This window comes from Ictidomys tridecemlineatus, chromosome 5 (genome assembly GCF_052094955.1).
Source record: "Ictidomys tridecemlineatus isolate mIctTri1 chromosome 5, mIctTri1.hap1, whole genome shotgun sequence".
NCBI classification, from domain to species: domain Eukaryota; kingdom Metazoa; phylum Chordata; class Mammalia; order Rodentia; family Sciuridae; genus Ictidomys; species Ictidomys tridecemlineatus.
This window is the reverse complement of record NC_135481.1, coordinates 119,388,505-119,412,289: the sequence shown is the minus strand read 5'-3', so window position 1 is coordinate 119,412,289 and position 23,785 is coordinate 119,388,505. Positions and strand designations below refer to the sequence as shown.

Below are 23,785 nucleotides of genomic sequence, written 5' to 3'. Positions count from 1 at the left end.
CTCTCCTAAAGTCATAATATTGTTGGAAATTTACAGTAGGGGATCAAGGAGGTTGCATATGATCATTACTCAAGACCGGTGACTGAGCCACCCGCCACGTGCCCGCACACAAGGTCTGAGGACACCAGGCTCTGACCTGGTCTTCATATACCAGTGGGGACAGCAAATCTCCTGGCTGCTACAGTCCCAGGGGAATCAGGCTATAGAAGAGCATCTGCCCTGTTGGACTTGGAAACATTGCTGAATGGAGACGTCAGGAGAGACCTGTACTTCGGGTAGCACCTGGCCAAAACAAGGGGAATTCACAGAAGAGAAAACAGTGTTCAGAATCAACCTGAGGTCAAACTGGAGTAAGTGCACCACAGCCTTCCCCTCCACAGACTCCAACTAAGACAGGATAAAATGTGTAAAGCAGCCCCCTGAGGACTCAGCTTAGGTGGCTAAAGAGACGGCTGAAAACGAGAGTGGCCAGTACAGAGGTGACAGCCTACTTTGTTTTCCTTCTTTTTCTTTCAACCTTTTTTTCTTTTCTTTTTTCTTATTTCTTTAACAGCTGTGGTCTGAGAATAAGACCTCAGTGGAACGGTCGTAGCACCTTCTGAGTAGCTGAAGCAAAGAAATGAGAGAACTTAAGGGGAAAAAAACACACAAATCCGCAACTGTAGTTGGAGACAACACTACTCTCTCAACCACTGAAAGAACAAGTTTGAAAAATCAACAAGGATACAGAAGAACTGAGCACGACCGTCAGCCAGCAGAACCCAGCTGCCCTGTGGCCACTCCACCAACCTCTGTAGGACACAGCTTCCTTCCAGGAGCACATGGGACAGGTTAAAAAAACTGCTGTTAGCAGAAAACCATATTATGGACAATGAGACTAACTTTGACAAATTGAGAAGAATAGAAACCACATGAAGTAAACTTTCTGACCATAACAGAAAATATTTGGAAATTAAGGAAAATACTTCTAAACCCATACACCAAAGAAATCAAAATAAAATTAGAAAAAAATTTAACAGAATTAAAATTAAAATGCAGTACATCAAGATTTGTGGGTTACAGACAAAGCAATGCTTAAAGAAAAATGTGTAGCATTAAAATGCTTGTATCTAAAAAGAAAACCTCAGCCAGAAATGGTGGTATGCATCTATAATCCTAGGTACTCAGGAGGCTGAGGCAGAAGGATCATGAGTTCAAGCCCAGCCTGGGTGACACATAAGGAACCAAGGAAGAAAGGAAGGGAGGGAGGGATAGAACTCAAATAATGACCTAACTTGCCTGCTTAAGAAATTAGAAAAAGATGGGGTTGGGAATACAGCTCAGGTGGTAGAGTGCTTGCCTTGCATGTACAAAGCTCTGGGTTCAATCCCCAGTACCACACACACAAAAAAAATAATAATAATAAAGAAAAGAAAAGAAATTAGAAAAAAGCAGAAGGAAGAAAATAAAAGGGTAGAAATGAATGAGACTGAAAATAGAAAAACAATGGAGAATCAATAAATAACCATGGTTGATAAATTTCTAGCCACCGTGACTAAGGAGGAAAAAAAGACACAAATACTATTATCAATTATAAGCATGGAAGAGGAGCTAGCACTTCAAACTAAAGCTATCAAGGGAACATGATGAACAAGTTCCTGCACACAAATTTCCCAACATAGAGCCAATTCTTTGAGGCACTGAACTATCAAAGCTCACTCACGATGAAATAACCTATCTGAACAGCCCTATGTCCAACTACCACTGGACCAAAGGAGACAGCACTATGCACCCACTAGTTCAGGTATAGTCAAGAAGACAAGTAGCTGTAAGTTTTGGTGAGGATGTGAAAATTCACTGCTGGTGGGAACGTAAGATGGCAGCCACTGTGGCAAACAGGAACACTTTCTCAGAGGGTTACACAGCAGGTCACCACACAACTCGGTAGTTTCAATCCTTGGTCAAACCCAAGAGAAATGAAAACACATCCACACAAAAACCACAAATGAATGTTCATGACAGGATGGTTCACAGCATGTTCCCTAAAATGGACAAATGCAAATATCTATCCACTGGTGAATGGGTTAAAAAAAAAGTGGTATATCCAATCAATAGAATGTTATTTGATCATCAAAAGAAAGGAAGCACACCCTGGCTAACAGTCTTGCATGTAAGCAGTTCATAATCAGCATTTCTTTCCTAACAGCAAGTGAAAAGCCGAACAAACTAAAAAATTCTTCTTAGACCCATAAAACAAGTTAGGTAAGAGGCAAACCTCTGCCCCCAGAAATGGGACCTAGATGGGCCAATGCAGAAAGCAACAGCCACAGGAGCAGACCCCTGCAGGGCCAGCACCAGGGACACAGACCAAGGAGCACAAGACGCACACCTATGGGAACAGAGACTCATGATGACCCTCTCCAAGGGCACTTTGCCATGGACAAAACTGCTGGAGGCTCAGTGTGGCAAGTCTAGAACATAAGAGCTCTCGGAACCAGTCACCATATGCCCCAAAATATTCCATGAGTTTTATGCCAAGAACTCTCCCAAGTTCTTACAATGAAGCCTGGAGAACAAACCCCTGGGACTCCTGGCAGGAGGAGGAAAGGAGCTATAGCACTGAACACCTCTAGTCCAAAAATCTATAATGCTCCAAGATCCAGAACTTTCTAAATGTTGTCAAGATGCCACAAGTGGAATCTGACCTCACATGCTGGGTCACAGTCTAAACACAGCAGGTAAATCATTATCACATATGTGCATAAGGTACATTGAAACAAAATGAACTCTGTCCCCTTCCCAAGCTATATCTCATTATGTATGTGTAAATACTCCAAAATCTGAAAATATCAGAAACCCAAGACACTCCTGGTCTCCAGCAGTTTGAGTAGAAGGTACTAGGTACTGACCTGTACTTTGAAACACCATAGAGCATATGCTCTTTACTTTTAGTTTGTTTTTGTTTTTTTGTGTTGTTGTTGTTTTGTTTTAATTTATTGGTTCTTTTCAGTTCTGCTATTCTTCAAGAGGGGTGTCCTCGGGAGGAACTCATTAACGCTGGTAAACTAGCCTGCTGGGGTTTTAATTTACCACAACCCACTGACCTGGAGCAGGGGATGCCCAACACCAACTGGCTCTGGAGAACACATCCAGTTCCGGCTCCTCTGGCCTCCTGGGGGAAGAAGATACCAGTGCAGCCACTCTGGCCATCCTGTCCTATCTAAAGTGAAGAGTGACCGAGAGGCATATCTGAAGTTCAGTGAGACCAGGCTCATCACAGGACTGGCCTCACAAGCCTCCTGGATGCCTCCTGCCCCGACACCTCCCCCTACTTACCTGGCATCTCATCTTGCTACTGAGAAAAAAGCACAGGGCGTGCTAAAAGCAAAACACATGTTTGCTTTTGCTCACAGGATAGGGGTGTTGGAATAGACTGTAAATCCACCGTGGTCAATAAGCTAAGGGTGCTGGTGGGGCAGACGGTGTGTCACCATAGCTGGCGCGGCCAGCAGAGGCAGGGACTCGACAAGACACTCTGAAGACCCAAAGCCCTGAAGCAGAAATGAAGCGTGCCTTCAGTGGGGCTGAGCAGACTACACACTGACCAAGAGCACCTGAGCTTCAGAATGTCTCAGTAGAAACCTCCAAAAATGTGAAAAGAGAAGAGAAAACCCTGGGGGCAGAGGTGGAAACAGAACAGAGCATCCAAGGACTGGTGGGCACTACAAAAGGTGTAACATACACCACACGGGGTACCAGAAAGAGAAGAGAGAGCAAAAGGAACAGGGAAAAGACATGCAACTTAAACACCAAAGTTTTCCCCAGATTAGTAGTATCAGATATCAAATGACAGGTCCATAAAGCTCAGAGAACATGGAGCAGGATAAATGCCAGATACACACACACACACGCACACAACATCGAGACACAGAAAATACAAAGAAGATCCTGATAGCCACCACAGGAAGAAAAAGCATCTTATAAGCCCACAAAAGAGCCAAGAATTACATCCAGCTTCTCTGCAGAAGCCACACAAACAAGAAGAAAGTGAGACTAAATATTTATAATGTTGGATGGAAAAGATTCTACAAAACTAGAATTCTATACCCTGAAAAAATAACCTTTAATAGTTCAGAAGAAACACTTTCTCAAATAAAAATTGAGGAAATTTGTTCCAAGCAGCCTGCCTTGTGAGAAAGGTTAAAAGAGGTTCTTCAGAAAGAGGGAGAATGATAGGGGACAGTCACTCAATCTACATATGAAAGGAAGACAGACCATCAAGGAAGGATAGTGCCAAGGTGAAGTTAAAACTTTTTTTTTTTAGTTAATACAACAGATAATCATTTTGTTCAAAATAATTAAGCAACAATATATTCAATTATGCACCCTCATGTATGAGTGAGATGAATGCCAGCAATGACACAGGGCCAGGCACTCACAGCACTCCTGAGGACAGTGTTAAGGAAGGTGGACATGGACTCATTGAAAACATCCATTATAAACTCTAGAACAACTACGAAAAAGAAGAAGAGGTGTAACTGATCAGCTAAGAAAGAAAATGGAACCACACAATGCTCAATTAGAGTGACAAAGGGACCTGGGCCAGCTGCACTCCAACACATGCCTTGGGTTTGATCCCAACACCACATACACAGCAGAGAAATAGTGAAAGACAAAAACAGAAAAATCAGGGTCACAAATGGAAAACAATGACAAATGTGGGAGCTCTTAATCCAACTATACCAAATCACTTTGAATATCAATGGCTTAACTGGGCGAATTAAAAAAAAATGTCAGAGTAAATTTAAAAACAATACCACCCAACTATATATTGTCTACAAAAGAGACACTGTAAAGATAAAGATATACATAAATTTAAAGTAAATGGTTGGAGAAAGATATACCATCTAACACTAATCCAAAAAAAAGCAGAAACAGATAATCTTAATTTCAGACAAAGCAGATTTCAGGACAAAGTTATCAGGAATAAAGAGGGGCATTCATTACATGTGTACAGTGGCACATACCTAAAATAGCAGCTACTTGGGAGGCTGTGGCAGGAAGAGCAAGAGTTGGAGGCCAGCCTGGAGAACTTAGCAAGGCCCTGTCTCAAATAAAATGAAAAGAGTTGTGGTGCAGCTTGGGGCAGAGTACTTGCCCACCATGTGTGAGGACCTGGGTTCAACCCCCAGTACTATAAAATAAAACAAAACAAAATGAGCCAAGTGTGGTGGCCACGTCTATAATCCCCAAGCCATTCAGGAGGCTGAGACGGGGACTGAGAGTTTGAGGCCAACCTAGGCAATTTAGCAAGACCCCAACTCAAAAAGGAAAAAATAAAAAAAGAGAGAGCATTTCATAATGATAAAGGGGTCAATCCTCTAAGAATACATAACACGCCTGTCATCCCGGCAGCTCAAGAGGCTGAGGCAGGAGGATCATGAGTTCAAAGCCAGCCTCAGCCAAAGCAAGGTGCTAAGTAACTCAGTGAGACCCTGTCTCTAAATAAAATACAAAATAGGGCTGGGTCTAGTGCCCCCCAGTTCGATCCCAGGTACCCCCCCCCAAAAAAAACAATACATAACAAGCCTTAAAGTGTGAGCACCTTGCAACATCAAAGCATCAAAATACATGAGGCCCAAACTGATAAGAATCGCAAGAAAATATGGATGAATCCACCAAGACAGCAGGAGACATTGCTCTATCAGAGGTGGACAGATGCGGGCAGCAGAAACAAAGGAGGCAGTTAAGCTCAACAATACCATCCAGCAACTGGATGTGACTAGCATCCAGGGACACAGAAGCCCACCACAACAGAACACATTCTTCTCAAATTCCCACGGAACATTCACCAAGACAGACCACATTCTGGACCACAAAACCACCCAACAACAACACAACACAGAAGTCACGCAATGTCTGCTCTCACACCATGGCAAAACAGAATGAGGGCCGAGAAATCCCCAAATACATGGAGATTAAGCAACACACTCCTAAGTAACACCTGGGCCCAAAAAACACCTCCAGAAAAAATCTAAAGTATTTTGAATTAAATGAAAATGGAAAGACAACTTACCAAAATTCGTGGGACTCAATAAAAGTAGTGCTTAGAGGAAATTTACAGCATTGAGTACTTCTGCAAGAAAAGAAGAAAGACCCAAAATAGACAATCTAAGCTTCTACTTTAGGAAACTTGAAAAAGAAGAGCTGGTGAAATCTAGAGAAAGCAAGAGAAAAGAAATAATAAAAATCAGAACAGAAATCAATAAAATAGGAAATTAATAGAGAAAAAGTAATGAAAATGAAGGATGGTTTTTTGACAAAGCTTAAAAAATCAACAGGCGTAAGCTAAGGAAAAAAGAAAGGACACAAACCACTAATATTAGATATGAAAGGGGTGATGTCACTAGGGACACCATGGACACCAAAAGAGTAATGTGACCTGATCATCTGGATCAAGTGGAGCAGCGCCTCAAAACACACATGATCAAGGTGCTTGCAAGATCCTCGGGCCTGGTGAGGTGCTCGTCCAGGTTTGCAAAGAGCTGTCTCTACCGTATTCTTGCACAGTGGACACACGATCATTTCTCTCAGTGCCTCTCGTAAGGACAGCCCTGTCTCCACACTGGGCATAAGGACTCAATCTAGGCATTTGGGGAGACACAGACAGTCAGTCCACAGCACATCATTACACATCTGTCCAATGTGACACCAATGTGACACGAATGTGACACCAATGCAGCCAGGGGTGATGGAGTGACCCTGTAATCTCAGGGGCTCGGTAGGCTGAGGCAGGAAGATCTCGAGTTCAAAGGCAGCTTCAGCAACTTAGCAAGGCCCTAAGAAACTCAGTGAGGCCCTGTCTCAAAATAAAATATGAAGAGGGGCTGGAGGTGTGGCTCAGTGGTTAAGCGCCCCTCAGTTCAATCCCTGGTACCAAAAAAAAAGAAAAAAACGGAGTGACGCCAATGCAAACCAGACGGTGGGTGCCAGTGACAGTGACGTGGCAGTGCAGGTCCATCAAACATGACCCACACACCACTTGGGAAGGGGGGAAATGGGAAGAAACACACATGTGGAGACAGGGACAGGTGGCAATCCTGGACCTTCCACTTGGTTTTCCTGTAAACCTTAAACGCCTCTAAAAAACAAAGTCCAATGGAAAAAAAAAAAAAAAAAGAAAGTACTGACACAGGCTATAGTACAGATAAACCTTGAGAAGTTTATGTTAAGTGAAAGAAATTGGCACAAAAGACCAACACTGCATGATTCCATTTATGTAAAATATCCACAAGTGCTAGGGATATAGTTCAGTTGGTAGAGTGCTCGCCTCGCATGCACAAGACCTGGGTTCAATCCCCAGCACCACAACAACAACAAAAAAATCCACAAAGGACAGAAAGTAGGTCATAGTTGCTAGGGGCCAGGGGACTACTAAAGATATGGAGCTTCTTCTTAATTATTTACTTTTTGGTGCTGGGGACTGAATCCAGGGGTGCTCTACCAGTGAGCCACATCCATCCTTTTTATTGCTTACTCTGAGACAGGGTCTTGCTGAGTTACTTAGGGCCTCACTAAGTTGCTGAGGTTGGCCCAGAACATGTGATCCTCCTGCCTCAGCCTCCCTAGAAATTCCTCCCTGGAATTTCAGGCATATCTGACAGGGTTTCTTTTTATTTTTTATCCTTTTTTTAGAGTTTCTTTTTAAACTGATGAAAAAGTACTAACCTCACTGTGGTGATGGCTGCATTATGCTGGAAACATACTAGGAAACTATTGAATTACTTTACATACATGAATTGTATGGTATTAAAATAAAGCTGTGGGTTGGGGCTGTAGCTCAGTGGCAGAGCGCTTGCCTAGCACATGTGAGGCACTGGGTTCGATCCTCAGCACCACATAAAGATAAACAAATAAAGGCATTCTGTCCATTTACAACTACAATAAATAAATAGAGCTGTTACAGGGGCTGGGGTTGTGGCTCAGTGGTAGAGCACTTATGTAGCACATGCAAGGACCTTGGTTCGATCCTCAGCTCCACATAAAAATAAATACAATAAAGGTATTGCGTCCAACTACAACTTAAAAAAAATATTAAAAAAAAGAAAAAGAAAGCTGTTACCAAAAAATTAAGTATTTAAAGTACATCAAAATAAAATAACTTAGGCCTCATATTCATGATTTTTTGAACACTATTAGTTAGACAAAGTTAAAATAAATTTTTAAGTAAAAGAACTGTGACTATTAAAAAAATAAATTTTTTAAACTACAAGAACAGAAGTGTTGAGTGTAGTATAGTGCTTATTTCAGTGGCAAAAACATATTATAAAGCATTCATCAATTGGAATTATGTAAACACTGTATTTATGTAAACATTGCAGGTCCAAGAAACCAACTTCATGCTTTCTGATATCCCCTACTGCATGTTTAAGGCAAAGGTTATCCAACTGGATAGGTGTCAATCAAAGTCCTGAGACATCTCCCACGAGGGCTGAGGGCTTCAACAATCACACACCAAGCTCACTAGCAGCAGGAGTCTTCCAACCCAACCCCAAGAACAGGGAGGGGTGCAGAGTGAAGCTTAAGAGGAAAATCTCTGAGGTTCAGGATTCTGGAAAACAACTGCTCACCTGGGTCTCAAATTTAGGACAACCTGGGAGACAGACAGAGACTTCCCAGCCATTTGTAAAGTCAGCCATTGATAAATCCATCAAAAGAAACATCAAAAGAAACAGATGCTCTCAGTGGTAGCCTCTGCACGTCTTCTGCAGACTGTAAGCTCCTAGGCATGGACTGTTCAGCTGGATTTTGTCACTACATGCCCAGGAACAATGCCTGGTCACTGGTGGAGACTCAGAAAACATTTGTGACACCAAGAAATGAAATATGCCCTCTCTCTGCAATAGGAAAAGGGAGGATTTAGAAGATCAGGGTTCAGATCCATGCTCCTCCACAGCTGCCTGCCCATGCTGAGAGCAGAACCTTTCAGAACCTGTGTCCTCATCCAGACTGCGGGGATAGAAAGGCTACCCTCATGGAGGTAATGGGTTGTGTCTTCAGGCCCGAGGCTGCAGGGCTGCCCCACCCAGCCAGTGCTGACAGCAGACATAGCTGTGTAGCAGGATAGGGTGGACCTGGGCTGGCCCACACAGGCTTCTCTGAGAATCAAAGGCTCAGGCCTCACCAACTCATCTTCATTTACATCTGAGACCAATACGTCATTCATTCTATGAATGAGAGGCCCTGCAAGGGTTCAGGCATCAAACCACCTGGCCCCCCACTACCAACTAGGTGTGCTTGAAGTGTGCCCTGCCAGAGACCTGGGATGACCACAGCACTTTGCCTACCCCAGCACTGCCACAGGAGATGAACTCCAGCACACGAGGTGCTCCAGAGTGCCCACACTGGCAATCACCTTCATCAGCACTGCCCCACATGATGGGCTGGGGAATGGGCACCACATCCCACCTCTCCAGCTCTGCTGGTCTCCTAGCCTCATCTGCATGGAAGTTTGGCTTGCAGCAATGCTCAGAACTGTGGAAAGTACAGAGAGTCCAAACAGAAAGGCATTTTAATATAAAATGGGTGAAAGAGACAAATGGAAAGTAATCAAAACCTCATTAGGGCAAATAAGCAACCTGCCTACAATGCCACAGAAGCTGATGGCATTAAACCATGCAGGCAAAGCGGAGTCTTCCCCTCAGCCATCGTCAGGAGAATGCAGATGGCAAGGATGAGCAATCCACAAAGGCAGACACCCACGCTGGCTTCTCTCCTGGGCACCCAAACCATGGGCCCCAGGACTGAAGTTCCCAACTATGGCTAGACACTAGAATCACCTGCAAGGTTTTCAAAAATCTCAGTGCCCAGGAGGCTCCAGAAGGAGCCAGGGCAGGCACCTGTTTTCTTCCTAAGGCCCCCAAGTGGCTCTGACCATTGCGCTAGGTCAAACAGTCCAAGCCCGGGGAGCCTTTGCCAGCTCCTGTTACTCTACCCAGGGAACAACATCCACTGGGAAAGGCGCCTAGATGAGCCAAGTCCTGAACCATGCTCAGCTTCCCCTTCGCTGGGCAGGAGAATTTCCTGGTATTTCTTAGGCTCATCTTGTTCAGGGCTCCTAGTCATTCTGGCGAGTCTTCTTCCCCCAGGCCTCCCATGTTCTTGGCACTATGCCAGGTGCTGCGAATCAAACAGTAAATGAGGCGAAATCCCTGCCCCTATGGAGGTCACTCTCCATTGGACTACAGCTGACCAGGGAGGGCTGTGGTCCAGGGCAAGCGACCTGCTCTGCTGTAACCTCAGGCAAGGACACGCCTGCAGAAGGTCTGGGGCAACAAAGCTCCAGAAGGTCAAGAAACCAATACAAGACCTATACAGAAGAGAAAGAATGAAAAGATGTAGAACAAGCATGAAATATTGATGATTGTGTCAAAGCAGCACCAAGGAGTAAAAGTGAGTGGGCCTGTCAGAGCTGTTACCAGGAGAATCCCAGAGTGGGAGGGAGCCTGGGTTCCAGAGAACCAACGGGGGCCGGAGGAGCCAAGGCAACAGTCTAGCAGCACAGGCTGTCCTCCTCAAGGGCACGGTTGGAGCAGACATCAAAGAAGGCTCAGCCCTGCCTGCCGAGCGTCAGCTGAGCACCGGAAGGGAGAGGAGCTGGGGCACAGGCCCGGCTCCAGCTCCAGGAGCCCTGCGTCCTAGATTCTCCACAGCTGCTCCAGTTTCCAGTGTGCGATCTTGCCTTCACCAAGAAATAATTTGCTGAGATTGGGGTTCCATGGTTCATTCTTACAAAAAGAGTGATTCACTCAATATGCAATATAACTTTTAGGCCTCCATAGGAGCCTTCTTAACAAATTTGACTCATAATACAAGCTTGTGGGGATACTGCTTTTTTTTTTCCTTCTTTTTGGCACCAGAAATTGAACTCAGGGGCACTTGACCTCTAAGCCACATCCCCAGACCTATTTTGTATTTTATTTAGAGACAGGGTCTCACTGAGTTGCTTAGCACCTCGCTTTTGGTGAGGCTGGCTTTGAACTCGCAATCCTCCTGCCTCAGCCTCCTGAGGAGATTGCTTTTATTACCTATCCTAACTTTTGGCTCAAAACACAAAATTGTCTCAGGGCTGGGGACATAGCTCAGTGTCAACCCACTACTTGCCTAGCACACACAAGGGCCTGGATTCAATTCCCTGTATCAAAACAAAACAAAATAAAAAACACAATCATCTCAAGGTGAGTTGAAGTGACTACCATGGGACATTTCCCACAGGGCTGCTGGGCCCTGGAGGGCTGGGTCCATGTCTCAGACCTCTTCATCAGCTCTATAGTTCCCAGGCTGGGATGTATAGTTCCCAAGATGTGCTGGGCACAGAGTCCCAGCTTCTCAGAGTGTGATCCACGTGCACCTCCCTCTACATCTCCTGGAGCCGGCTGGCAATGCAAGACATCTCCTCTCTGCCCCAGAACTGCATCCTAGTGTGAGCCCAAGGGCTCCCTACACTTGTGCAGGTTTGAGAACACTGCTGAGGAGGTCACCTCATCATGCCATGGCCACACCAGTGAGGAAACGGTGCACTTAAGCAAAGTAACCCATGTTTCACCTCAGCTCACCCAGCTGAGCAAGTGGGAGGAAGACAAGAACCCTTTCTCCTGTAATTCAGGCCACTGGCCCTGGGGACCCAGAGGAACATCAGGAGAGAGGGACTCCCACAGTACCATGACAGTCAGACCACAGACGTCATGGGTTCTGGCTGGCACCCATGTCCAAACAGACTGCTGGGAGGAAGAAGAGTCACCATGTGGTACCAAAGGCATTAAGCCAGGACTGAGGAAGCATGCTTACCTAACTGGCTATGAAGAACTGAAGTCAGGCACTTTCCAGTGATGAGATGTGCTCCAATCACCAAACTCAAGGCAGAGAGATCAGCCAGGAAAAGGAGGAAGGGGAGCCAAAAAGCTCATTTGCTGTAATGAATTGACTAGAAAAGTTCAAAATCCCACCATTTATCATTTGACTAAGTTGAAGGAACCATAAAATCTCATGACTGGAATGTAGCTGAAAAGTTATTTGCTGCAACAATTCATCAGACTCTGCTCCCTAAGATCCCAGTGAGAAGCTGCCTGGCCTCCAGGGCCACCCTCCAGCAGTGGGCCTGCTAGCCTCAGTCCTGTCGGCAGAAACCCCTCAAAACATTGGCTCACTTGAACTCAGCAATTTGAGTTCAAGGAGTAAATCCCAGACATGGGAAAAGCTGGGTGCACAAAGCTGGGTGCATCTGTTCTTATGGTGGAACAGATGATAAAGCTAACCTTGGTAGTGTTCTTGGCGATCATAGAGAAATGACAGACACACCCCTGATTGAAGAACAGTTTTCCACCATCTAAAAAGACATTCTCAGAGTATTTGGTTTCTGCCAGGATACACAAAACAGGTTACGTCTAGGATTTCCACCTTGTCAAGCATTCCTAGTAACCAACAGGATGACAAGTGTCAGAACCAAGTCTCTCCTTACCAAGCGTCAGCCAGAGGGTAAATACTTTTGGCTCTGAAGGCCTTGTGGTCTCAGCTCTGCTCCTGGACTGTGAGGGCAGGACAGAATGGTACATAAGTGAATGGCTATGTGTTCCAATAAAACATCATTTATAAAAACAGGTAGCAAGCTGGATTTAGCTTTGGGCTGCATTTTTCTGAGCCCTGATCTCTATGCTCACATTTATTAGTTTTAAATGCAAAGAGTTTTGAAATATTCTACATATCCAACATAAATGACTTAATAAGCCATTAACGTATTCATGCATCTGCTGCATTCACTCGACAGATCTACCAAGTGCCTACTAGACACTGTTGAGTTTGGGGGCTACGGTGGGGGCAAGACAGGAAGGCATATGGAGTCAAAGGAATATCACCAAAGCTTTTATAAGAGTTCATAATAACAAGAAAAACCCTTATAACCTATGTGAAAAGCAAAATCTGGAGTTGTGTATAAAAATAAGACCAGTGTTTTTAAACTAAAAAATAAAACCACAGGGGGAAAGAATAATGAAAAAAACTACATCAAAATGCCGCTAGCTGCTCCCCTTGGGCTGGTGCACTGCCTCTCCTTTCCCGGGTTTCCCTTTCATTACATGGCTGTCTCCACTCCCTGTTGTATCTGGAAGGGGTTGTTGCTTTTCTTAAGTTAAGGCTGTGTCCCTGCTGCCGGGCCACTGTTGACCATAATGGGAGCTCATGCCTGGTGACGGTTCAGCACCAGGGACAGAGCCACAGGCTGCAGGAGCCACCTCAGCCCCAAGGGCCAGAGGCTGGACCTCCCACAGAGTCCCTCTAGCAGATATCCAGCAGGAGAGTGCCCCTGAGCCCGGCTTGGGCAAACGGAACTACCACTGCCTCCCCTTGGGACCCGGTGGGGGAGGAGTGTGGGTAAAAAGACCAGTGTTTTTAAACTAAAAAATAAAACCACAGGGGAAAAGAAACAAGTGTGCACAGATCCCATCACCCCCAGTCCGAGCTTCGGAGGGCTCCAGACAAACCGATGCCAGCCGCGCCAACACCTGCCTCTAACTGCCTCTCCCAGGGGTCTCAGAGACGGCAGCTGGCGTCGGCCCTGGGAGGAAATCCAACATTTTTAACAAACTCTCAAATCAGATGGTGTCTGTGGTGAGTAATTTCTTACGTGTTTGGTCTTTAAGGCTAAAAACAGTGAGGGCACCTTTCAGGGTGGCTGTCGGGAAGGATTGGGAATCAGGTGGTCCCACCGCAAGTGTCATGAGAAGAGCTTCCGAGGTACAAATGTCTTCTTTGCTGATCGTGACTATAAGGCATTCTAGCATTTTTTCTTAATTATACCATATCCATTTCTTTAAGGGTAATTTTCCTCTCTTTTCTAAACATTTTTTGTAAGTTTCTTTGTAACAGATAAACTTTTTGTTTGTTTGTTTGTTTGTTTTTGTTTTAAAGAGTACATGGGTCTATGGGCACTGGTGAAGCACACTGAGTAAGAGCTGACCTGTGGACTAGACAGACTCCCTGTTCTCTTTCAAGAAAGAGACCTCTTCCCTTGGGTTCTCCTCAAACCCCAGGCAGCCCCTTGGGCAGCCTGCTGAAGGAGGGCCTTCCTGGAGCAGCCAATTACCTGCCCCACCCAAACTCCCCAGAAGGGCTTCTGCTCAATACAGTGGCCAGGAGACTAACCTGCCACAGTAGGGCCAGAAGCTCAAGGAGGGTACCTTCAGGGAGGACCTTCTGGAGCTGCAGGGACAGCCGGCTAGAGGTCCTCAGAGTGAGGCCCGTGAGGCCCTGAATCCCAAATGAGGGAGAACACACAGGCGTTCTGCACCTTCCTCCGCAGTCAGCTTCCACGCAGGCTCAAGAAGGCATCAGGGGCCACTTCAGCCTGTCCCCTTCTACCCAGAGCAGCACTTCTCAGACCTGAAGTCATCGGGCCCCACAGGCAGTGGGCCCACCCATGGTCACAGAACCTCCTCAGCCCTGCTCTGGACCCCCTTGCTCACAAACTAATCCCAATCAAGACTCACGGCATCAGAAGTATCTGTGCCCAGGCCCATCCCACTGCCTGGAGCATACACCCAGCCAAGTCCTGCTGGTCGCCAGTCCCCACACACACCTGGTGTCCTATGCATGATGTACTCCCCCTTCCTTCACCATTCCTACAACACTGTTCTAAAAGCCAGGGGCCCACAACAAACAAGAATCCCTGGGAGCTAAGAGCTTCCACTTCAGAGGTGGAAGACCAGAAAATAAATGATCCTGAAAAATCATAGCTCGCCAGGTGATGACAAAACCTAAGGAGAGAACTAAGATAGTAGAGGGGACTACTGAATGCCAGTGGGTGGCGGCAGGGAGGCCTCACTGGAGAGGGGCGATTGAACAACGTTCAAAGGAGGGAGGATCTAGCCTCTGCGTAGAAAACTGGAAGAAAAAGCACTCCTGGCAGAAGAAGCAGTGCAAAAGCCCTGAGGCAGGAATATGCAGGTGTGTTCTAGGAAAGGCACAGAGGCCAAGCAGGTTGGAGATGATCAGAGAGGTATAAGGACATCGATGAGGCCTTTCAGTCCATTGTGAGGATATAGGCTTTTACTGTGATCAAGACAGGAACCCAGACTGCTCTGGATGCTTATTAGAAAGACTCTTAAGGGCCAGGGTAAGACAGACCAGATCAAAAGCCTCTACGATTGTCCCAGAGAGACTATGGCAGCTGAGGCCAGAACTGGACAGTGAACGTGAGGATGGGCAGCCAGAGTCTGAAGGTGGTCGACAGGCTTTGCTTGCAGGTTAGGGCATGGGGTATGGTGGAAAGAGCAGTTCTGCTGTTCAGGCCTGAAGGACTAGGAGGAGCTGCCATCCAGGAGGTGGTGAAGGCAGCAGGTAGCAGTGGAGGGTGGGAGTGGAAACCTCACCAGTCTTTAAGCCCTATAGGAAGGAGCACCTCCTCTACGTGCTGTCCCCACACTTGACCCCAAGGGCCAGGTTCATACACCAGGCATGGCACCTGCCCAACACCAGCCCTCAGACTTTGCAAGGTCTCTCATAGCACAGCAGGGAGACCCCCTCTGCCTGTGGCCCCCCCTGAAGTCTCCACTTGGGGATGTGAGAAGCCCTACAGGAAGTAGCACCTCCTCTAGGTGCTCCCAGGCCTCTGGAGGCAACTGAAAGCCCTCATGTCCTCCCAATGCTGGCCTCTCCACATCTCTCGTGCACATCATCATGCACGAAAAGCATTTCTCTGCACCACAGTGATCTGCATCTGTAGTCATTCCTTGAGCAACCAAAGCTGATTGTCTTTATATATCATCTGAAAGCGCCTGCACAGAGTAGGTGTTCAACAAGGACTTCTAGGAACACACGGCCTAGGATAGCGCCTGCACACAGTAGGTGTCCAACAAGGACTTCTAGAAATACATGGCCTAGGAATGCCTGTATAATGCTTCGATAGTTAAACAAATCAATGATAGTCTCTCAGAGAAGATCTTAAAATTCTGCTAGTGCTGATTAACTTTTCAGTGGTAATTATTCCATCTTAAGGTCTCTACATAGAGGCTGACCTGTCCCCAGATATTCAAATCATCAAGGTAAGCTCTCCCATGGAAAGGCCAGCTAGGAAGAAGGGAGTTACCTTGCCAGTCCTTATGTCCCACGCTTTGATTTCAGAGCTGAAGCCTCCACATAAAAAAATACTGTGGTCTTTTGGGTGAAATTTCAAGGTGGTGATTCTAAAGTCACTTCGACCACTAAATAGCTGAGTTCCTACAACACAAACAGAAGAGAGGGTTAGAAAATATTTAGATCACAAAAATAAATATCTTAAAGCTAAAATACCGACTGGTAAGGAAGCTGCGCAAGAGGGCCACTCACCTGGACAAGCCCCTCATGACCAGAGGAGACCTGGAAACACAACGACAGCGGCACATCTGCCTTCATCCTCCGCCACCCCACTGTACCTGGCTGAGCTCTCCCCACACACAGGACCTGACAGGCTGGCAATAAGTAAGAGTGGCCTTGAGGCAGCCAAGCCACAGAATGGACATGAGGTGTGAACCACTGGGGTCTCCCTGGTCCTATGGGACTCAAGACTGTCTGTTGAGTGCTGTGTGCAGGGCGGTAGTGTTTGTGTGCATGCAGGCACACATGTGGGGTAGAAAACAGCACTAGCACTATGATCATTTACAGGTGTGCTATGTAGACTTCAGACATGCCAATAATTCAGGGTAGGTCAAAGCCAGGGCTCCCTCCATGACCGAGGGAGGCCTCCACATCCCAGAGCACTGTAATTCTCACCAGTCACACTTAATGCTCCTGAAACTGCATCAAAAACCAAGTCCAACATGGAAGGCATTCTCCCACAGCAGAGTCCGAGTGCTGTCCCCATACTTGACCCCAAGGGCCAGGTTCACACACCAGGCACGGCACCTGCCCAACACCGGCCCTCAGACTTTGCAAGGTCTCTCACAGCACAGCAGGGAGACCTCCTCTGCCTGTGCCCCCCGCTGAACTTTCCACTTGGGGATGTGAGAAGCTGGTGGCCAAGGAGGATGATGCCAAGATCTCACATCATGCCCACTGTAGGCCCAGGAAGTAGTGTTTTTTCTTTCGATTCAGAAAGCACTTCCTGAAGGTTGCCTCGCTTGGTGTGCTGGAACCCCACATACTTCCCTCCATCTTTAGCACAAAGGAGCTTATAAACATTTCACTTGTAGAGCTCCATTTTTCCCTTAAAAAAATAAAAAAAAAATGGCTCCTGCAATCAATCAGAAAGTATCAGAGCTACATTCTCCCATTTTTAACAAAAATTCACTGAAAAATTCAGCTCAAAATACACTGAAATCTTCATTTAAAGAATTTTAAAACATAGCACATACCTGTAATCACAGAGGCTTGGGAGGTTAAAGCAGGAAGATCATGAGCTCAAGGGCAGCCTCAGCAATTTAGTGAGACCTTGTCTCCAAATAAAATATTAAAAAAGGGCTGGGGACTTGGCTCGGTGGTTAAACACCCTGGGTTCAGTCTCCAGTAACAAAAAACAAAAACATATTTTAAAACAGATTAAAGAAACACTGAGCTCAGGTTAAGGCCATAGACATTAAGGTTTTTAATAGGTTATACTCTTAGACTGTTTTTGGCAAAAAAAAGTAATAATAATAATTTGAGAGAGAGAGAGAGAGAGAGAGAGAGAGAGAGAGAGAGAGAGATGGGGCGCAGAAACAATGGAAAAAATTGAAAACATCTGACTTCTGGGGCTGGCGTACATTCAGTGGTATATAACGTGCTTAGTATGCCTGAGGTCCTGGGTTCAATCACCAGTACCAAAGAAGTATCTGCTTTCAAGAAATTCTCTCCATGGTAAATGTTTTGGGAAGGCAGTACTCTCCTCCTTTGTTGGCGCACCCTTACCTTGATGGATGACTAAATACACTGATTTTTAAAATATGCTCTAGGGGCCTACAATCGGCAGCTACTTGTCATCACAGAAAAGTTCAGAAATATTTGGAAAATCTCTCCATCTTTAAGCTCCACAAGCCCTAAACCATTTTACTACCAAGATGTAGTAGCACACAAGGTATCCATGGCCACCCGGTGTCGGTGCCGAAAGCAGACTGACTCCAGGTCACAGAGGCCATAGCAGTGAAGAGCTGCTGCACACGCCTGGCTGTCCAGCCCCAGGGAGCAGCTGTGGCAGCACGAGCCTCTGCCTGAGAGCGCGCTGCCCTGATGGGGAGAACCGCAGCAGCGATCTGCAGCAAGATGGCTAATGCTTGACACGGGTTCTTACATCTCGGTGTGTCCAATGAAAGCCATGTGGCAAAGACAAGGAAAAGAGCAACCAAAATGAAATCCATTGTTCTGGGGTAGGAAGAGATTTTTGTAAATTGTATTTCTAACAGAATTCTTTAGAAAGTCACCCGGGAGCTGACTTCCAGGTGCCTTGGGGTTGTGTTTCTCCCTCATTAGGCCAGCAGCACCATGACCCTTGGGTCAATGTTTTAAAAATCACTTTTGGGGTGCTGGGGTCATGGCTCAGTGATGGAGTGCTTGCCTAGCATGCAAGAGGCACTGGACTCAATTCTCAGCATCATATAAAAATAAAATAAAGATACTGTGTCTACCTATAACTAAAAAATATATTTTTTAAAAAATCACTTTTTGATGAATCGGTCTAATTAGCATTTCTCAAATTTACTCTATTTTCCTTTCCTGAAATTTATCTGGAAGCCAAGCTCTTCCTTATCTGTTCAACTGCAGACAGCGATCAGAAACCAACCATGCTGCGCCCTGCTGGCAAATTCTCCCACCCATAAAAAAGGGGCAGAGGAGGGTCACTCCCTCAGCCTCCACTCCCGCTCAGGCTCTAGCTGAGTCCTGAGAAGCTTGCTCCAGCCAAGTGGATGGAGACTGTGGGAAGGTCTTGGGCGTGACCAAGGGCCAAGGACCCCCACATCCTCTCCATGGAAAAGGAGGGCAAGAGCCGCTGTGGCCCACACACCAGCCCAGGGCCGGGTGGACCAGAAGCATCTCTCAGAGACAGCTGTGCCCACTGCCGGCCTGCTCAGCTGCTGCTCTCTGCCAGTCCTCAAATCTAAAAGGAAAGAAGCTCTACTTGCCTGAAGGTGAGGATGCTTCCCCATTTCCTGGACTGCCACAGAAAGCCATATGCTGGGTTTTGGAAATGGCAGTGAATTATCCATATGTTCTTTCAAAAAGTGCAACAACATAGCCTCGTCAACAATGAGGAAGAAAGAAGAAAACTGAGTTGCTAAAAGATGATGGTTGGTGTTGGGGCTCAGCGACAGAGCACTCGCCTGACATGTGTGAGGCCCTGGATTCGATCCTCAGCACCACATAAAAAATAAATAAAATCAAGGTACTGAGTCCATCTACAACTAAAAAATTAAGTAAATATTAAAAGATGACGGTTGAAGTTTTCCTGCCCCCTCAAAAAAAAAAAAAAAACCTTGCATTCATGAATGCTATTTTTCCTCAATGCACAAGGAGATTGAGAATCTGCCTTTTAAGTACAAAAATGGTTCCTTCAGAAGACAAGCTATGGTGTATATTTTTCCTACTTTTAATAACTAGGTCTTTGAAAGATTTTTCAACTTTTGAATAAGTTTCCAGACATCTCAAGGAAAACAGTAGGGGGGAAGTCTATTAAATAAAAGAGGCCTCAAAACACTTGGGTTCAGAAACAGGGACCAAGGTGACCCTGACCTGGCCCCGTACTTGTTTTTCCACACCAGGGATGGAGCCCAGTATGTTTGCCACTGAGCTACATCTCATGTCCTTTCTAAAGATTTTTTATTCTGAGACACTATCTCACTAAGTTGCTGAGGCTGGCCTCAACTCGCATTCCCGCCTTGGCCTCCAGAGTTACTGGGATTACAGGCTGTGCTACCACATCCACGTGGGCACAATGTTTGAAGCGGGAGGAGGCATAAGCGGAGGAGCTGGCACAAACCAGCTCCATCACTTCCAGTGGAGGGACCTTGGGCTGGTTCCTCTGTCTCTGCGCTCAATTGTCGTGAGGATTAAAAGCTAAGTGGTCAATAAGGCACTCTATGGAGCAAGCTTCAAAAGGGAGCTATGATAGCTTGAAAAATCAAACCCCAACCTGCTGGATTCATCCTTGGTTAAATTAAAAGCTAAAACCAAAAACTACTGGCTTTTAACAGCAGGAACATTGAGAGATTAATGATTGTTGAGCTTTGTCATGAGGCTCTGAGAACACTGCCCTGGGCTGGCCTCTGCATGTGCTGAAGGGACAGGGTGGCTGGAGGACGCACCAGCTGAACACCTTGACTATTAACAGCAGATATGCCTGAGGCCAAGGGCGTTCTAAGGTTTGCTGCCTCCCTTCCACTGGACAGCACTGTTACCAGCTCCTCTGGGCCAGGCTTCCTGAAACCCCTGGTTAGTTGTTATTAAACCTTTAACCTGTATGTGTGTCTACTATTTTAAAAATTCTATTTCTTCACTGTATGCTTATTATAGGAAACTAAGCTCTAAAATATTTAATCCACTGGCACTGGCTTTATTGATCTGATTAAACTGAGCTCAACTAGTATAAAAATTGCTCAGATTTTATTAAGCTAAGAAAAATTACTTCTTTTCCTCTCTTAATCAATAATGATACAGATAAAGAATAAATTATCAGGCTAGGGGTGTGGCTCAGCAGTAGAGCACTTGCCTAGTGTGGGCGAGGCCCAAGTTCAATCCCCAGCACCTAAATAAATAAATAATCATTGAAGCAAAAGCACATTTAAAACAGCACAGAAACTCAAGTCAGCTTCCAGGCTCCAGTGTCACTGTCATGGGGCCCTGCGGTACTGGACCCTGGGCTCCTCGAACTGCCTCTCTCCCTTTCTCAGGGGCAGGCACTGAGCTGCCCCAGGTGATCACCCTATGGCTGGGGCAACACCACCTGTCTGCTCTCATGCCGGCCCTGGGGGACCCTGTGGTCACAATGTTTGACCCTCCTAGCTCAGGTCCTGGCACTTAACTGGTATTTAGGGTCAAATGAAATCCCAGGGAAGAGAGGGGACATCCATACCCTCCCTCCAATGTCCCCAAGGAAGAGAGGGGACATCCATGTCCTCCCTCCAGGGAGCTCACTTTGACCAAGGAGGAGATGATCGATGTTAATGACAAGCCCATTACCTCCAGGCCTGTCTGGGGTGTGCACTTATCACACCTCAACCCCAGCTGGCTCAGCAAGGTGAAACACTATGAAACCCTGTGACATGGACATGCTGAGATCATCTGGACCCACCTAATCCCAGTGCCCAGCTCTCTGCACCCAGCCTGGAGCACCTGCCAGCTATCCGTGACCTTTCCTTCTCCTTAGCTCTTTGTTCACATCCACGACTCACCAACAAGTAGGGAAGCTGTTGACAAGGGAGAGCTCGCTGTTGGATCGTGGTAATTGAGCCTGTGCTCTGAGGCAGGAGGCACATGACTCATTTCGCTAAAATCAATATCGTTACACTCATCCTCCGGGAAGTATTCAGCCAGCTGTAAATTTAAACATCCTGACTCAAAGTTAACGAGAAAAGAAGCTCACTAACTTCCAAGTCAAACTCCATGTACCAGAAATGGGCCATCCTGGCAGGCTGGGTGGAGAGCAGAGTTAGCCTACGCCAGGAATCCTCTAGCAGGGCTCTAGCCAAGCAGTAGCCCCCTTGGATCCCTGCATCTGCACTGGGAAACTGGGACCATAAACCCCTTCAGGAGCAGTGTGAGAACAAGCCCAACACATACCAGTGCCCAACCAACAGCCACACCACCATGGTCACAGGAAGAACAGCAGGGACGTAATTATCTCGCTGCTATTGATGACCTACATGAAACCAACTTTACCAAAATTTCTTTAAACATGAGTTACCAACCAGCAATCCAGGTGTGCCTGATGGCTTGCATGTACACCAGTTTCTGGAAACCAGAACCTCCTTCTATCAGCAGGTATGTTGTGGCTGCACTGCGGTCCCGGGGCAGTCAATGAGGCACATGAGAAAAATGAAGTGTGGAAACACTTTCCAGAGTGGAAGACAAGGAAGCACATGGGGCTGGAAGCAGGCGCAAGGGCTGAGGGCCCTGTCCCAAGAAGAAAGCCAGAGGAATATTCAGTGAGAGCGACTGCTGCCCCTCCACCAGAGCCCCGAGACCCTGGTGCTCCTGGGACTCTTCTCGCTCTTCCCCTGCCAGGTGTCCTGAAGTCTTTGGGGCTGACACTTCCCCCGGAGCACAGTTGCTGACAGCTAGAGAAGCACCCTAGCCTGTCACTTAATCAGAGGCTTGGTCAAGATGAGCTCAGGCACTCCCTCCTGAGCTGATAGCTCCCAATAGTCGGCTGAGCACACTACTTGTCTGGGCAGTTGTGGAGAGAGCCTGCCACTCCTGTGCCTCTGCAGAAAACCTCTGCCAATCCCATGGGCCCGAGTTGGATCTAGCTGTTGCCACTGGCCATGTGGCCTTAATGTCACTAAACTCTCTAAGCCTCCAGAATGAAATGGACATAAAAACACTGCCCTCGCAGCTAGAGAGTGACCAAGCATGACACATAAGCACAGGTGCTGCTCTCACACACACCTCTCAGTTTGATGGAGACCAGGCAGAGTGTGAACAGACTCACACCACCAAGCCCAAGAAGGAGTTGGACCACGGGCTACTCTATTCTTACAGTGTCCCTAGCTGGAAGGAAGTCCCAAAATGATGAAAAAGCAAGGCCAGTACCAGAAGATGCTTCTTAAAAAAACAAGGGAGTGGTCACGAGCTGATCACTCATTTTCACACACACCATGGCCCCCAACAAAAAACAAGGGACATCCAGAGCAAGAGGAGCTGGACAGGGGCTGGGGACAGGGGGACTGCAGGCAGTGGGTATCCAGTGAGAAGGGCAGCCCTTCCCTACCACTAACACCTGGAGCTCTGGAGAGGGCAGGCTGCAGGCTCCTGCACGCCGACCCCAGATCCCAGAGAAAGGGTGCATGCCGCCATCACCAGGGAGAGCTGCTCCCTCACCACCACTGTGGAGAGAGAAACCTGGAGGAGGATCAGAGAGATGGGCCAAGGCCTCCTCACAGTCTGCCCTGAAACCCACCCTGACTGCCAGCTGGGGGATTCTGAAATTGACACCCTAAAGTGGCCCCATTTGGGGAACTACCCCAACAATTGGGACACCCTGGACAACTCCACAGAACCGAGGTCTTTTTTTTTAATGATATTTTTGTAAAATATTTATTTTTTAGTTGTAGTTGGATACAATATCTTTAATTAGTTAATTAATTTTTATGTGGTGATGAGGATCGAACCCAAGGTCTTGCACGTGCTGGGCAAGCACTCTCCCGCTGAGCCACAACCCCAGCCCAGAACCAAGGTCTTCACGGAGCAGTGACAGAGGGAAGAGGCACCTCTGCTGAGGGCCAACCCTAACCCATGCTCTGAGGGGCTGTCTGTACACACTGCACCCTTCCCCAACAGTCTGCCAGCCAGGCTCCTGCAGAAAAAGGCAAAGGCACACTCCCCGCCTTCCCGACTCAGGGTGGCGGGTGCAAGGCTGAAGGTGCATCCCACCCACATTCCTTCTACGGCATCTGGGAACTGGGTGCACCTCAGGAGAGCGTCCAACACAGACAAAGAGAGCTCCTAAGTGGCCAACAAGCATGCAGCATGGAGACCTGCGCCCCTCAGCAACAGTGGCTTCACCATCAGGCTGGGAGACTGATGGGGGCTAGAACTTTCGAGAAACACCACCAGGACCGCTAAGCACTGGAGGAGCCATGGCGGGTGTGGA

At 46.9% G+C, this 23,785-nt stretch overlaps 1 protein-coding gene across 5 annotated transcripts in view; it reads right to left on the bottom strand.

The window, feature by feature from the left end:
• Wdr25 (WD repeat domain 25) overlaps positions 1-23,785 on the bottom strand; it is a 140,112-nt gene that overhangs the window by 24,090 nt on the left and 92,237 nt on the right. For all 5 annotated transcript variants that reach the window (XM_021732094.3, XM_005333916.5, XM_021732093.3 and 2 more), the window contains one exon: positions 16,118-16,248. In XM_021732094.3, coding sequence (XP_021587769.1) covers positions 16,118-16,248 — 131 coding nt within the window. The remainder of the gene's footprint in view (positions 1-16,117; positions 16,249-23,785) is intronic.